This window comes from Salmo trutta, chromosome 23 (assembly GCF_901001165.1).
Source record: "Salmo trutta chromosome 23, fSalTru1.1, whole genome shotgun sequence".
In the NCBI taxonomy this organism is placed as follows: Eukaryota; Metazoa; Chordata; class Actinopteri; order Salmoniformes; family Salmonidae; genus Salmo; species Salmo trutta.
This window is the reverse complement of record NC_042979.1, coordinates 17854526-17869246: the sequence shown is the minus strand read 5'-3', so window position 1 is coordinate 17869246 and position 14721 is coordinate 17854526. Positions and strand designations below refer to the sequence as shown.

The 14721-nt window shown below is 45.3% G+C and overlaps 1 protein-coding gene across 10 annotated transcripts in view; it reads right to left on the bottom strand.

The window, feature by feature from the left end:
- Positions 1 to 14721, bottom strand: part of grin1a (glutamate receptor, ionotropic, N-methyl D-aspartate 1a) — a 35766-nt gene that overhangs the window by 4348 nt on the left and 16697 nt on the right. For 4 of the 10 annotated variants that reach the window (XM_029709295.1, XM_029709296.1, XM_029709298.1 and 1 more), the window contains 11 exons: positions 14080 to 14244; positions 13816 to 13934; positions 13388 to 13500; positions 9453 to 9601; positions 9032 to 9189; positions 8362 to 8523; positions 7984 to 8093; positions 6970 to 7115; positions 6610 to 6666; positions 2540 to 2566; positions 1600 to 1713 (listed from right to left, as the gene is read on the bottom strand). In XM_029709295.1, coding sequence (XP_029565155.1) covers positions 1600 to 1713; positions 2540 to 2566; positions 6610 to 6666; positions 6970 to 7115; positions 7984 to 8093; positions 8362 to 8523; positions 9032 to 9189; positions 9453 to 9601; positions 13388 to 13500; positions 13816 to 13934; positions 14080 to 14244 — 1320 coding nt within the window. The remainder of the gene's footprint in view (positions 1 to 1599; positions 1714 to 2539; positions 2567 to 6609; positions 6667 to 6969; positions 7116 to 7983; positions 8094 to 8361; positions 8524 to 9031; positions 9190 to 9452; positions 9602 to 13387; positions 13501 to 13815; positions 13935 to 14079; positions 14245 to 14721) is intronic. The other 6 variants (XM_029709303.1, XM_029709304.1, XM_029709305.1 and 3 more) reach the window with 4 other exon arrangements.

Sequence of the window (14721 nt, the reverse complement as noted above, 5' to 3'; positions counted from 1 at the left end):
TACATCTTTGGTTATAATCTTATTATAACCTATGTGGTCTCTCTTTTTCACCATGGATGTACGTAAGAGCATGATAACTCCCAAACCACCATCCCAACCCTCCCACAAACAGCAACAATGGTCATTCCATCTTCTCCATTCCAATAGTTGAGACCAAGTCTATAGAAAAAACTCCAAGAGAGAGTAAGTATTGATTTGGATCAAACAAGTAACATCAATATAAATGTCAGAGATACTAGATATAAGACCAAGGGGAAAAGAGAGAGAAATCAAACAGAAACACAGACCAAGAGAGACCTTTTCGACATGTTTGATTGGGCCAGTAAGTAGTCAAGGAAAAACAAAAGGCTTTGATATCTACTGTGAAACTCTAAGCTAAATCCGAATTGACCATAGCTGGTTAACTCAGATTTGGTCATCAGCCAGCTATGTCTGGGTGAACAGCAGGACAGAAAATGTTGCAGGTCACTGGATTGTCAGGCCACTGTGGAGGAGCCTCCTCACCAGCAATGAGCAGGCCCTTCCAACTGGACTGTGGAGGAAATGAGAGAGCGTCACACTCTTATTGTACTGCAGCAAGGCCCCCATAGAAAGAGAGGTAGATAAGGCCTGAGTTCTTTTCACAGTGGGTCTAAGCTGCTTATACAATAAAAGCGTGATGTTTCAAAGAATCTCAAGCCGAGAAAGGCGGCAAAGAGAGGAAGACAAAATAGAACCACCTGCATTCACCACCTAGAAATAGACCCTAAAAAGCATGCAAAATAGACACCACAAGGACATTGAAATAAATCCTTTCGTCAGACAATATGGTTACAAACATGACAAAGTAAACATGACAAATCAAAAGTAGACAGACTAGATCTAATAACATAACTCCATGAGGAAAACCCTGAAATAGATGGTCTGTTGGTAAAAATCGACATGTTAGTTTGTTTCCAGAACGGTTGACTGACTTTGGCAAATGGCAGGACGTTGGCGCATGCTTTGAAATCAAAACCCAACAACGACTGAAACAAAACGAGAAGAAGTGCAGGATTTAAGTGTATAAAAGATGGATTGAACAGAAGGATCAGGCAATCAAAGGAACAAGAGACAAACACAATTACAAAATCACCAAGAGACAAATTGGTCAAAACCACGTCCATATCATTGGCAGGAAGGAAGAGCAGCCCAAACAAGCAAGACAGACTGCTGCGTTGCCCCTCCTCCAGTACTACACCCTCTAATCCCACGAAGCCAGCCCAGCCTGGCCCTGCATTTGCTCTACCCACAGCCAGCACACCAGCTCCAACCCCTGACCTGCTCTGCATCCTGCACTGCTGCCTAGCATCCTGCATCCTGTCTGCCTACAGATGGCGTCTGGTTGGATGGCTGATCGATGGCAGACTGACAGACATGTGGCCATGGCTGCTACTGAGCCATGTAGGATGGGTGAGAGGAATGGGGCTCTCTGGCAATTAAGAGATGGGAATGGTGGTAGAAAAGACAGGAAAAAGAGGGAGAGATTGTGAGAGAAGAGAAGAGGAGACAGAGGTAGAGAAAAAGAGAGAAGAGAGGGAAGAGTAAGGGAAGATGATGTTCCCTTCTTCATCTCCTTACCGTGTCTTTGGACGACCTACGTCTCTTGATGCTGGAGGCCAGGGAGGTACTGATGGACCTAAAAGAGGCTTTCTTTTTGGGGTCGGGGGGCTCTGCTCTACCACTTTTCCTATCCTAAAATAAATATATGTAGAACAGTTATTCATATTCTTGGGGTGGAGTGATACCTTGGTCTCAGTCTCACCCATCCACCCACTCACCCTCTCTCCACACCCTCCCTCCCCCTTCCCTTTCACTGTCTGAAGCGATATGAGGGTGAGTGTCCTGGCCCAAAGTAGTCTCTATTGGACATTGGAGGCAACAGGAGATTTGCTCCGCTTTCAAGGGTGGGACTGGGACTGTAGTCTGTCCAATCATGTAAGAATGCCTCTACACTGTCGGCTAGGCCATTTCACCATAGTGGGACTGGACATGATGGAAAATCCTTAGCCAAGCACTGACACATCCAAATACCCCCATGTCTCTAGAAATGCATTGGAATGGTTTGAGGAGCATGTGTTGACGATACCTGTGCTATGCTGCTTTGACCATCCACTACATCCTACTCACACACTCCAACTTGCACACACCCACACATCAAATAGTCACCTCCACCCCCTTCACCCAAGACACACACCCTTTCAAAGAGAAAATATACATTAGCCAGGTCTGAGGAACAACAAAATAGCCGGTATACCATGTCTATGATATGTCATAGTCAGCAGAATCAACTGTATTCATTGGATGTTCAAACCCCTGTCCAAGGTCTAGAAAAGCTTGTTATTCCCTCCCACTTATTCCCAAACCTATTTTAACAATATCCTTACATGATATTCACACATCAGTTGTGTTACGTCCCTCCCTCATCCCATCAAAGTGCCCCACAGCTACTCTCAGTCCTCTATAGGTACATGGCAGAGAGAGTGTTTGTGTGCAAAAGCTCATATTAAGGTATTCTTACATCCTGAGTCTCTAGAGAGGAAGAGGGCTGCGTAGGGGGGAGAAAAGAAAAAATAAATAAACATCCGTCGTCTTGCTATTAGATCGTTATTACTTTAAGATCCATAAGCAAAGCCAAGGGAACCAAACGAGCGAGAAGAAAAGCTGGCAAAGGAAACAACCACATTGAAAGCCATGCAGTAAAAACAAAAGGTGCTCTACAAGGCAGGGGAGCCGCTAAAATGCATACCAACAAAGATAAACAACAGATAGGTAGTATATAATTTAAGCCCCTTGAGTCATTATACCTGTGCTCGGGTATAATGGAAATTCCCCCCACACCCTAGGGAGTGAAATAAATGGTTTAAAGAGTGGGGTAGTGGTATATGGAATAGTATATGTACTATATACAGTACATTAGTAAATGGAGTTAGAGTGGGGATTGGGCCTGGTATGGAGAAGTACAAGAGATTTTGGTGAGGTAGGTAGGTAGTATATGAGGTTTTGGCCATGTCGTTGTGAGGTCTGGGTGGGGACGGTTAGCTAGATGAATGGGTAAGAGATGTAGAGAGTAGGATGCATTAGTTGTAGGGGTTAGGGAAGGCCTAGATGAATGGGTAAGAGATGTAGAGAGTAGGATGCATTAGTCGTAGGGGTTAGGGAAGGCCTAGATGAATGGGTAAGAGATGTAGAGAGTAGGATGCATTAGTCGTAGGGGTTAGGGAAGGCCTAGGCCTAGATGAATGGGTATGAGATGTAGAGTAAGGTGAATTAGTCGTAGGGGTTAGGGAGGCCCTAGGCCTAGATGAATGGGTATGATATGTAGAGTAAGGTGAATTAGTTGTAGGGTATGGGGAGGACCTTAGGGCAGGGCAGTGTGAATTTCAGCTGAGAGCATGCAGAAAGGGGCATGGGAGGATGGGAAGAGCTTGGCAGGGTTGGTAAGGGAAAGAGATTGAGGAGGAGACAAATAACATAAAGCATGACATTCAACCCAGGCCAGCACTGGACCAACACAGAACATCCCCTGTCATCAGGTTACATGACTGGGTCTCTGTTTGAGCCATCCCCAGTCTCTTAATGCCACAGCATTAAGAGGTGCTGTTCTATTGGATGGTGTGGAAGATTGATGGAGCTGACTGGCTGAGGAGTGATGGACATGTCACCACTCCGCTCTGAGTGAGAAAAAAGTCAAATAAAATGGATTTCCTGTTGGAAGATGACATCTAGACGTTAGTCAATGGTCAAAGTCACCTCATGTTAAAACTCCATCAATGAGGTAATGATGAGGCATAGAGACATTTAGATATAAACAAGACAATGCTCATTGCCCAGGCAACTCAAAGCATTGATTTTTTCTAGTCTTTAGTAATTTTAATTTTTTTGTCAAAATTGTTTCTTCTTGTACTTTTCAGCGTAGACTATCCAGGTCTCACATGATATCAAGCGATACTGACCGCTGGTGAAGTGCTGCATTTGCACAGTCCCGGTCATGCAAAGCATGCTGGTCCAACGGAGAAAGAGTCCCACTGGACGCATGTGCAGCGGCTGCCTGTCTCCAATAGGAAACAACAGCCACTGGAGTGCATTAGTTCTTGTTGACATTTCGTTGATCTCACTCCTAATATCTCCTCCACTTTTAGGCAGTGCACTTCTGAATAAGACCTGCTACAACAGAAAAAGCTAACGGCTACAGTAGATACTGCAGCTGCTTTTAAACTAGGGATTAGGACAGATTCAGTTCATGGTGCTTTTTCAGTAGATACAAGCAAACAAAGGTGGTGAGGGTTTAGGTAAATTCCAATTCAATTCAGGAAGTGACTTGAAATTCCAAATGGAATTTAGCCCAACCCTGGAATGGTTGGTTAGTTGTTGGAGATGAGACTAAGGCATAATCAATTCAGAGCAGAAACAGTGTGAAGGATATGACAGACTCAAACAGGTTATTCAGAAGTGCACATACTCTGGAGGTACCTGTGTTGGAAAGCGGGCATATACAAACACTTTGCATATGCACAGAATAATAAAAACACACACAAATATAAACATACAAACACACAAACCAACAAACACACAAGCAGTCAAAATGACATCTGGACACCTAGTTGGAGATACCTACAGAGAAAGGAAAGTTCACATAAATTGTCACCCAACCCTGCTATTATGATAGTGTGTTCTGAATAGTGTGAATTATGTATTTTACTGTACTTCCTCTGTTGAAGCTCAGTAAGTCATCACATTGATGGCCTCCAGAGACATGAGGACAATATGAATAATATTAATAACATACTGTATTAGCTTCAATGATTTGCTTGCCTCTACTACTCCAAGCATGGCCTCACTACTACTACTCCAAGCATGAACTCACTACTACTACTCCAAGCATGACCTCACTACTACTACTCCAAGCATGACCTCACTTCTACTACTCCAAGCATGATCTCATGTATACTATTCCAAGCATGATCTCACTTCTACTACTCCAAGCATGACCTCACTTCTACTACTCCAAGCATGATCTCATTTCCACTACTCCAGGCATGACCTCATTTCCACTACTCCGAGCACGATCTAATTTCTACTACTCCAAGCACAATCTAATTTCTACTACTCCAAGCACGATCTAATTTCTACTACTCCAAGCACAATCTAATTTCTACTACTCCAAGCATAATGCCCCATTTAAGGAATAAGAGCAGAAAACTGTCATTAGCTCCAGGCCCTATTGAGAATGATGCTGTGTTTGTTTTACATGGATGGAGCCATCTTTGTTCACTAGTGCAAAAACTATTCATAAACTGTGTCAATAAAACCTTGTCTAAAACACAGATGTTACGCAGACCAACAGTTTGTGTGTCCTTTTCCTTTCTCAGCGGGCGCCTGCATGCATTTGTCTGCTGTATGTGCCTATACATGTACACAGACATGAAGACAACAGTTACATCCAGTAGTAAGGTAGATGACAGACAGTCTCGGAAGGACATTGATTTGCTGACACACACTGGAGACTGTGATCTTACCGTACCTTCTTCCAGCCCTGCTGTCAATACAACAGGTGTACCACTGACCTTTTGTGAGTGCTTAACAAAGAGCCAGCATGGGGAGGCTGGATGCCAGAGCCACATCACAGGCTCACAGTGTCCACTGCCGCCTCGTCTGCTCCCGTCAACCTCCTCCCCCGTACCCCCACGCCGCGCTCCTCCTGCTGCTGGAAAGCCAGCGCAGTGAGGGTGGGGGCGGGGAGGGGGGGGGGGCAGGATGATGCGAAGTAAGGGCGAAAGAGGAAGTTGGAAGGCCACCAACGCTTCACGGCGGAAGATATTGGAGTTAAGGGCAAATCATGTTCTTCAGCGACGAGACGGACTGAGGAGCGAGCGCATAACTCAACTGTAGCTGGAATGGTTTTTGCCTGATTAGCTTTAGACGGCCACTGTTTTGAAACAAGTTACTGACCCGCAGGCTATTCCTGAGAGGACTCTCATGTTCTGTGTCCATAAACAGTGTAGGGGAGCGGGGATTCTGGGGGATGGAGTGATGTGAATACTGGAGAAGTATAAACATCAAGCGTAGGAGAGTCGGGGTCAGAAATGATAGTGTAACAGCACACTGTTACAGCTATCAAAAAGCATGAGATTTATCTGAGTATCTCATAGTTATGTGAGAATCTCTTTATTACCTTATTCCCCTGCATGTCCTCATCATCTGACCTTACAAAGCTTAAAAGTGTTATAGCAGCAGTGCATAAAGCCTAATTTATACCCTACACAGGCATGCAATGCAACAACGCAATTAGCTACGCAAAATGGCCGTTCTGCGTAGTTGCGTTGCATTATACATTTTGGGCTGCACACTTTTCCATATTTTTTGCAACGCAAGTACGCAGAAGGGCCATTTTGCGTAGCTAATTGCGTTCTTGCGTTGCATACGTGCTAAGGTAAGTGTAAGGCTTAACTGGCTCATGCCATGAACGTGGAATGCATATTTTGGTTTCAGATTTTCTCATGTTAAAGCTACTTTTGATTTTAGCTGAACTTTAATTATAAAAGCGAAGGGTGACGTGGGGTGGAGATGGCTCTTGTCTATGTTACGTACTAACGATGGAGTCATCGATGCGCCCACAGCTTGGCTCCCAGAGGCCTCCTTACTGTCCTGCAGCACAGAGAGGAGACATGGGGGCCGTTGGTCTAAGGGACTGGAAGATGGACCCACGGTGGCCCATGGTAATGCCTTGGGAACAGCTTCATCACTGAACGTGACACAGCAATCCATGAGTGACTATCACCAGTAGGCAACATGGTCAGACAGGATGCTAACAGTGACGGAAAAAAATGATTGGTCGTACACCTGTATTGGAGGAACCTGCAGGAAGGGCTATGCTGGGCGTGTCTCAGCCCATCTCTGCCCTTCCCCCCCCCGGGTGCCAGTGCTTACGGGGGGAAAGAGATGCCATACCTGCAGGTTCTTCCTCCAGACGTTGACGGCCGCAAAGGCCAGCTGCATCTGCTTCCTGCGGGCGTCTTTGTGCCGCTTGTAGGCGATCTCAATAAAGATGAGGAAGATCCCTGCTGCTATGCCTCCAGCCACCAGCATGAACACTCCTGTCAGACAGAGACAGACAGACACAGGGATGGGTGGTGAGTGGCCACTCTGACACTCAGCCGCAACCCACTGACCATGACTGTGTCTGTGTGAATCTAGTCTATACGTCAACGGTTGCCCGTCTTCTCTTCAACCTGCTTCCACTTCACGCCGTCCGCTGCAAACCTTGTAAGTTTATATTAGGATCACAGCTATAACAACGAAGCTGAGTGTACAAAACATTAGGAACACCTTCCTAATATTGAGTTGCATCCCCCCAACTCGTTTGTCCTCAGAACAGCCTCAATTCGCCGGGGCATGGACTCTACAAGGTGTCGAATGTATTCCTCAGGGATGTTGACCCATGTTGACTCCAATGCTTCCCACAGTTGTGTCAAGTTGGCTGGATATCCTTTGGGTGGTGGACCATTCTTGATACACACAGGAAACTGTTGAGCATGAAAAACCCAGCAGCGTTGCAGTTCTTGACACAAACCGGTGCGCCTAGCACCTACTATCATAACCTGTTCGAAGGCACTTAAATCTTTTGTCTCAATTGTCTCAAGGCTTAAAAATCCTTCTTTAACCTGTCTCCTCCCCTTCATCTACACTGATTGAAGTGAATTTAACAGGTGACATCAATAAGGGATCATAGCGTTTACCTGGATTCACCTGGTCAGTCTGTCATGGAAAGAGCAGGTGTCCTTAATGTTTTGTTCACTCAGTGTATAACAACAGTAAACCACAACAAACAACTTTAACACACTTCACGTAACAAAAAAAATACAGGAAAAAAGGTATTGGACAAAAAAAGGCTACAGTACCTTACCACTGCAGTTTTTGTCCAATCACTTTTAGGTTTCTCAAAACCCAAAAGGGAAACCCTACCTGCCATGTTCTCAAAGGTGAGTGTGGCTGGGGCATTGCTCCGTGAGTCACACTCCTGGTATCTCACCCAGGTTTTATCTAGATCTTCCATGAAGCCATTCTCATGGGAACTGCAGGGGTGGGGGGAGTGGGCAAAGAGGTAAGACAGTTAACAAAAAGCCAAGCCATACACTCCAGAAGAGAAATCCCAGAATGCTAGTAACACAGACGACACAAACACAGACTGACTGATAGACTAACAGACAGACAAAGGGCAGGAATGGGGAGATACAGAGAGAGAAGAGAGCTGACACAGCGGTGTCGGATGGTCAAAAAAGGAAAATAAAAAGAGAGAAAAAAGAACAACATAAAAACAATGCTGCTTGGGCTGGGACAGACCTGAGAATGGCCAGGGACACATTCTGTTTCCAGGGGCTGTCCTTGCGCATGCCTATGCCAAAGCCCGAACGGAAAAACAGCTCTCCCGTGGTCACCAGGTCGCACTTCTGCGAGGCTTCAAACTCCAGCACCGCAGAGTCCCAGATGAAAGCATGCAGCTTGCTGTTGGGGGGAGGGAGGCAGGGGGGAGGAGGGGGTTACGGTGCAACAGTACAGTGATTGTCACAACACACATTTACGGCTCCCCTTTGGCCACACAAAGCGTGTGAGTCAGCATTACCATCCATGTCTACCGCCGCTTGAAAAATGAAATCCAATGCCGGACGGACGACGGCGCGTCCCCCATTGGATTCCCCACCTCAAAGACGCTCGTCTTGGATAAAGCCTGAAAAAGGGTGCTCCTCAGCTCAACATTAGCTCATCTTTAGAACGCTATTGACACAGTGCATGCGGCCCTGCTCTGAGTCTGAGCCTGGTTCTGTCTTGGCTGGATGATGGGCCTGGACCAGAGGGAACGCTGCAGTAAGACCCTCTGTGTCTCGCTGATCCAGAGGTCCAGAACCCCCAGGTCTGACTGACTGGCCCTCTCTCTTTTTCTCTCTGACCTGACTGACTATCTGACCAGTTCCGGCCGACACGCCCAGGCCAGGCCGGCCCGGCCAGGACTCACTTGTCGCGCACGGCCTGGATAGCCTCAGCGGCACTCTCGTAGTTGTGCTTCTCCATGTGGCGGTACATGGTGCTAAGCTCCACCTGCCGCCGGAAGTAGATGTCCACAGAGCTCTGCTTCACAGTGGCGTAGATGAACTTGTCTGATGGGTTCCTCAGCTGTTGAAGGATAGGGAGATTGGAAGAAATTTACATTCAACACTCACATACACTTTACCAATTCTGGAAGTCTGGAAGAATTCAACATTTGACACTGCACAACCACGTACTTTATAGTATTTTCACCCCCAATAACTTACGCACCTCGCTAAACTTCCACCCATTTTACAGTATGCTACCTAATATCCATAGGTTATGGAGGTGGAGATGTACTGAAAGAGTATTTATATGTATTTAAAGCAGGACTACTTCTTGATGCCCACCCTCGGGTCGTTGATGCCGGTGATGCGCTCCTCAGGCCGGTCCAGCACCAGGAAGGCAGCCAGGTTGGCAGTATACGATGCCACTATGATCATGGCAAAGCCGGCCCACACCATGCCCAAGATTCTCGCTGAGAAGCTGCGCGGCGCGCCTGGATAAGCAAAGCCCATAAAAACACGTTCACTCTATGAGACAATATATTGTATGTACAGTACAGGTCAAAAGTTTGGACACACCTACTCATTCAAGTTTTTTATTTTTTTAACTATTTTCTACATTGTAGAATAATAGTGAAGACAAACTATGAAATAACACATACGGAACTATGTAGTAACCAAAAAAGTGTTAAACAATTCAAAATACAGTTTATATTTGTATTTGTTATTTTATTTCACCTTTATTTAACCAGGTAGGCCAGTTGAGAACAAGTTCTCATTTACTACTGCAAAAAATCTGTACACAGTGTGTGCAAATGAAGTAAGGAGGTAAGGCAATAAATAGGCCAATAGTGGCGAGGTAATTACAATTTAGCAATTTACACGGGAGTGATATATGTGCAGATGAGGATGTGCAAGTAGAAATACTGGTGTGCAAAAGAGCAGAAAAACAAAAACAAATATGGGGATAAGGTAGGTAGTTGGTTGGATGGGATATTTACAGATGGGCTGTGTACAGCTGCAGCGATCGGTAAGCTGCTCTGACAACTGACACTTAAAGTTAGTTGTAGTGGTCTGGGTGTAGCTGGTGCAGAGGAGTCAGGCGCAGGACAGCAGAGATAAGTAACACAAGTAACTTTACTCAAATATTCCAATAACATGTCGTAATACCGAGCCCACAATAACGGACCGAACATACATAAAACAATCACTCACAAAAAACATGGGGAAAACAGAGAGTTAAATAATGAACATGTAATTGGGGAATTGAAACCAGGTGTGTAAAACAAAGACAAAACAAATGGAAAATGAAAAGTGGATCAGCGATGGCTAGAAGGCCGGTGACGTCGACCGCCGATCGCCGCCCGAACAAGGAGAGGGACCGACTTCGGCGGAAGTCGTGACATTAGTGAAGGAGATATACAGTTGAAGTCAGAAGTTTACATACACCTTAGCCAAATACATTTAAACTCAGTTTTTGCACAATTCCTGACATTTAATCCTAGTAAAAATGCACTGTTTTAGGTCAGTTAGGATCACCACTTTATTTTAAGAATGTGAAATGTCAGAATAATAGTAGAGAGAATGATTTATTTCAGCTTTAATTTCTTTCATCACATTCCCAGTAGGTCAGAAGTTTACATACACTCAATTAGTATTTGGTAGTATTGCCTTTAAATTCTTTAACTTGGGTCAAACGTTTCGGGTAGCCTTCCACAAGCTTCCCACAATAAGTTGGGTGAATTTTGGCCCATTCATCCTGACAGAGCTGGTGTAACTGAGTCAGGTTTGTAGGCCTCCATGCACGCACACGCATTTTCAGTTTTGTCAACAAATTTTCAATAGGATTGAGGTCAGGGCTTTGTGATGGCCACTCCAATACCTTGACTTTGTTGTCCTTAAGCCATTTTGCCACAACTTTGGAAGTATGCTTGGGGTCATTGTCCATTTGGAAGACCCATTTGCGACCAAGCTTTAACATCCTGACTGATGTCTTGAGATGTTGCTTCAATATATCCACATAATTTTCCTGCCTCATGATGCCATCTATTTTGTGAAGTGCACCAGTCCCTCCTGCAGCAAAGCACCCCCACAACATGATGCTGCCACCCCCGTGCTTCACGGTTGGGATGGTGTACTTCGGCTTGCAAGCCTCCCCGTTTTTCCTCCAAACATAACGATGGTCATTATGACCAAACAGTTCTATTTTTGTTTCATCAGACCAGAGGACATTTCTCCAAAAAGTATATTTGTCCCCATGTGCAGTTGCAAACCGTAGTCTGGCTTTTTTATGGTGGTTTTGGAGCAGTGGCTTCTTCCTTGCCGAGCGGCCTTTCAGGTTATGTTGATATAGGACTCATTTTACTGTGGATATAGATAGCTTTGTACCTGTTTCCTCCAGCATCTTCACACGGTCATTTGCTGTTGTTCTGGGATTGATTTGCACTTTTTGCACCAAAGTACGATCATCTCTAGGAGACAGAACGCGTCTTCTTCCTGAGCGGTATGATGGCTGCTGTAGGGGGTGCAGAGTTGTTGGTTGGAGTAGCCAGGTGGAAACCATGGCCAGCCGTAGAGAAATGCTTATTGAAATTCTCGATTATCTTGGATTTATCAGTGGTGACAGTGTTTCCCAGTCTCAGTGCAGTGGGCAGCTGGGAGGAGGTACTCTTATTCTCCATGGACTTTACAGTGTCCCAAAACTTTTTGGAATTAGTGCTGCGGGATGCATATTTCTGTTTGAAAAAGCTAACCTTAGCTTTCCTAACTGACTGTGTGTATTGGTTCCTGACTTCTCTGAAAAGTTGCATATCGCGGGGACTATTCGATGCTAGTGCAGTACGCCACAGGGTGTTTTTGTGCTGGTCAAGGGCAGTCAAGTCTGGAGTGAACCAAGGGCTATATTTGTTCTTAGGTAAAAAAAAATGTTAAAGGGGCATGCTTATTTAAGATGGTGAGGAAAGCACTTTTGAAGAACAACCAGGCATCCTCTACTGACGGGAGGAGGTCAATATCCTTCCAGGATACCCGGGCCAGGTTGACTAGAAAGGCCTGCTCACCCCTACAACTCATCCAGAACGCCGCAGCCCGTCTGGTGTTCAACCTTCCCAAGTTCTCTCACATCACCCCGCTCCTCCGCACACTCCACTGGCTTCCAGTTGAAGCTCGCATCTGCTACAAGACCATGGTGCTTGCCTACGGAGCTGTGAGGGGAACGGCACCTCAGTACCTTCAGGCTCTGATCAGTCCCTACACCCAAAGAAGGGCACTGCGTTCATCCACCTCTGGCCTGCTGGCCCCCCTACCTCTGCGGAAGCACAGTTCCCGCTCAGCCCAGTCAAAACTGTTCGCTGCTCTGGCACCCAAATGGTGGAACAAGTTCCCTCACGATGCCAGGACAGCGGAGTCAATCACCACCTTCCAGAGACACCTGAAACGCCACCTCTTTAAGGAATACCTGGGATAGGATTAAGTAATCCAACCTCAACCCAAATGAAATGGTTTGGGATGAGTTGGACCGCAGAGTAACGGAAAAGCAGCCAACAAGTGCTCAGCATATGTGGGAACTCCTTCAAGACTGTTGGAAAAGCATTCCAGGTGAAGCAGGTTGAGTGAATGCCAAGAGTGTGCAAAGCTGTCATCAAGGCAAAGGGTGGCTACTTTGAAGAATCTCAAATATAAAATGTATTTTGATTTGATGAACACTTTTTTGGTTACTACATGATTGCATATGTGTTATTTCATAGCTTTGGTGTTCTATGTTCTACTATGTAGAACATAGTCAAAATAAAGAATGGGTAGGTGTATCCAAACTTTTGACTGGTACTGTATGGTGGAGCGTCTCTCAAATATTACATTATTTATCGACGTGCAACACTAATATTTATACTGTTAATACCCACTGGGCACAGACGGCAGTTCAACGTATTGTTTTGATGTACATTTGGTTGAGTTGTCAACTAACGTAAATTCAATGTGCAATCAACAAAACATTTCACCATGTCATTGGATTTAGGTTAAAAGTTGGGTAAAAAAAATATGAAATGTACGTTGATGACTCTTTGCAAATCCAATTCGTTTTCCACGTTGATTCAACGTCATCACATAGATTTTTGGGGTAGAAATGATGTGGAAACAATATTGACTCAACCAGTTTTTGCCCAGTGAGTATCAGTATCACAAACTGATCTGTATAGTATTTGTAGAAATAGTACACTAAGTAGCTAGATAAGTAACTATTGTATTAGTAAATCTGGCCTTTAGTGATAGTATTCTCCTACCTTCCCCAATACCGGAGTTAAGCAAAACTCCCCAGGAGAACCACATGGCTGACGACAAGGTGAGGGCGTCTTCTTCTTCTTCTTCACTGTTTACTTTAAACCTCCCAAACGGGCTAGAGAGAGAGCAGGATATGAAGTGAGACATACACAAGCAGACAAGAGGCGAAAACCCTGGCAACCCCAGACAGGGAGGGAGTCTGTGAGTGGCAAAGCAAGAGCAAGATTGAGCACAGAAAGAAAACAGAAAGAGAAGACCAGATGAACAGAGCAGTGGAATGACTGGAGCCAGTCTTCACCTCTGTCCCCTCGTCCCCAGTGAGAGAAGATCTGGAGAGGTCTGGAGCATAAGCAGAGGTAGAGTATGTCACACACACGCACATATACACACACAGAGACAGACGGACACACACACATGGATCCCCTTGTACCTGAACCGGTCTAGTAGGTAAAGCATCACCGCCACCACATGCACCGAAAGACCCACCAGCAGCCACAGTGTGCTCTGAAACGGCTGCATGAACGAGTCCAGTGTACTGCGAGGGATTTCCTGTAACACACAGCACAGACATTCATTCACTAACCACTTGCAGTCTACTACCACCCCATCTGCAATGAGGACTATGTCAGGTGTAGTCTGGATGAACTTTCAATTCACACTCTTCATACATTTTGGGGGGAATTTGGGGACATACCTTTTTAACGAGGATGGTTAGGCCTTGGTACTTAAAAGGTTTGGAGAATTCGATGTACTGGGCTCGTTCGTTGTTTATCGTCAGCGGGGCAACGATCATATCTGCCAGACCCCCCAGGAGCTCTCCCATCATGCCATTCCACTCTTTCTTGTTGCTGTTGTTCACCTGTGGTAAGTGGACGTAAAGGGTTAACAACCAACCCAACGTGATAATGAATTTCAGAATGAAGTGTCCTTTATCAGAAGCAGAAACAACAAGTGAGCCCTCTCTTAAAACCCTTTGTGCCTTTAACCCAAATGAATATTAGCAGAAATGGTCTGAATGGTGTTTTCTGGCTCAGAGATGTGGTAACTGAGCTTGGCTCTCCAGAGAAGCTCCATTCAGCTCATCTTGCTTGTTCGGTAGATCCTGACAGGTCAGCGTGGGTCTCACTCTCACCACCACCTTGTCCCTCTAACACGGAGCTAAAGTCCCCAATGTAGTCGGACCCTAGTTTTCCATGGTTCTCTCGGACTGCTTTTAGTTAGTGATTTAGTTAGGGAAAGTTAGTGATTATGTCAAACAAAACCATTTTTGTGAGTGCAGTAACATACTGTAAGATGATTCTGTGTCATTTTCTAAATGTTACAAGTGCATGAACTT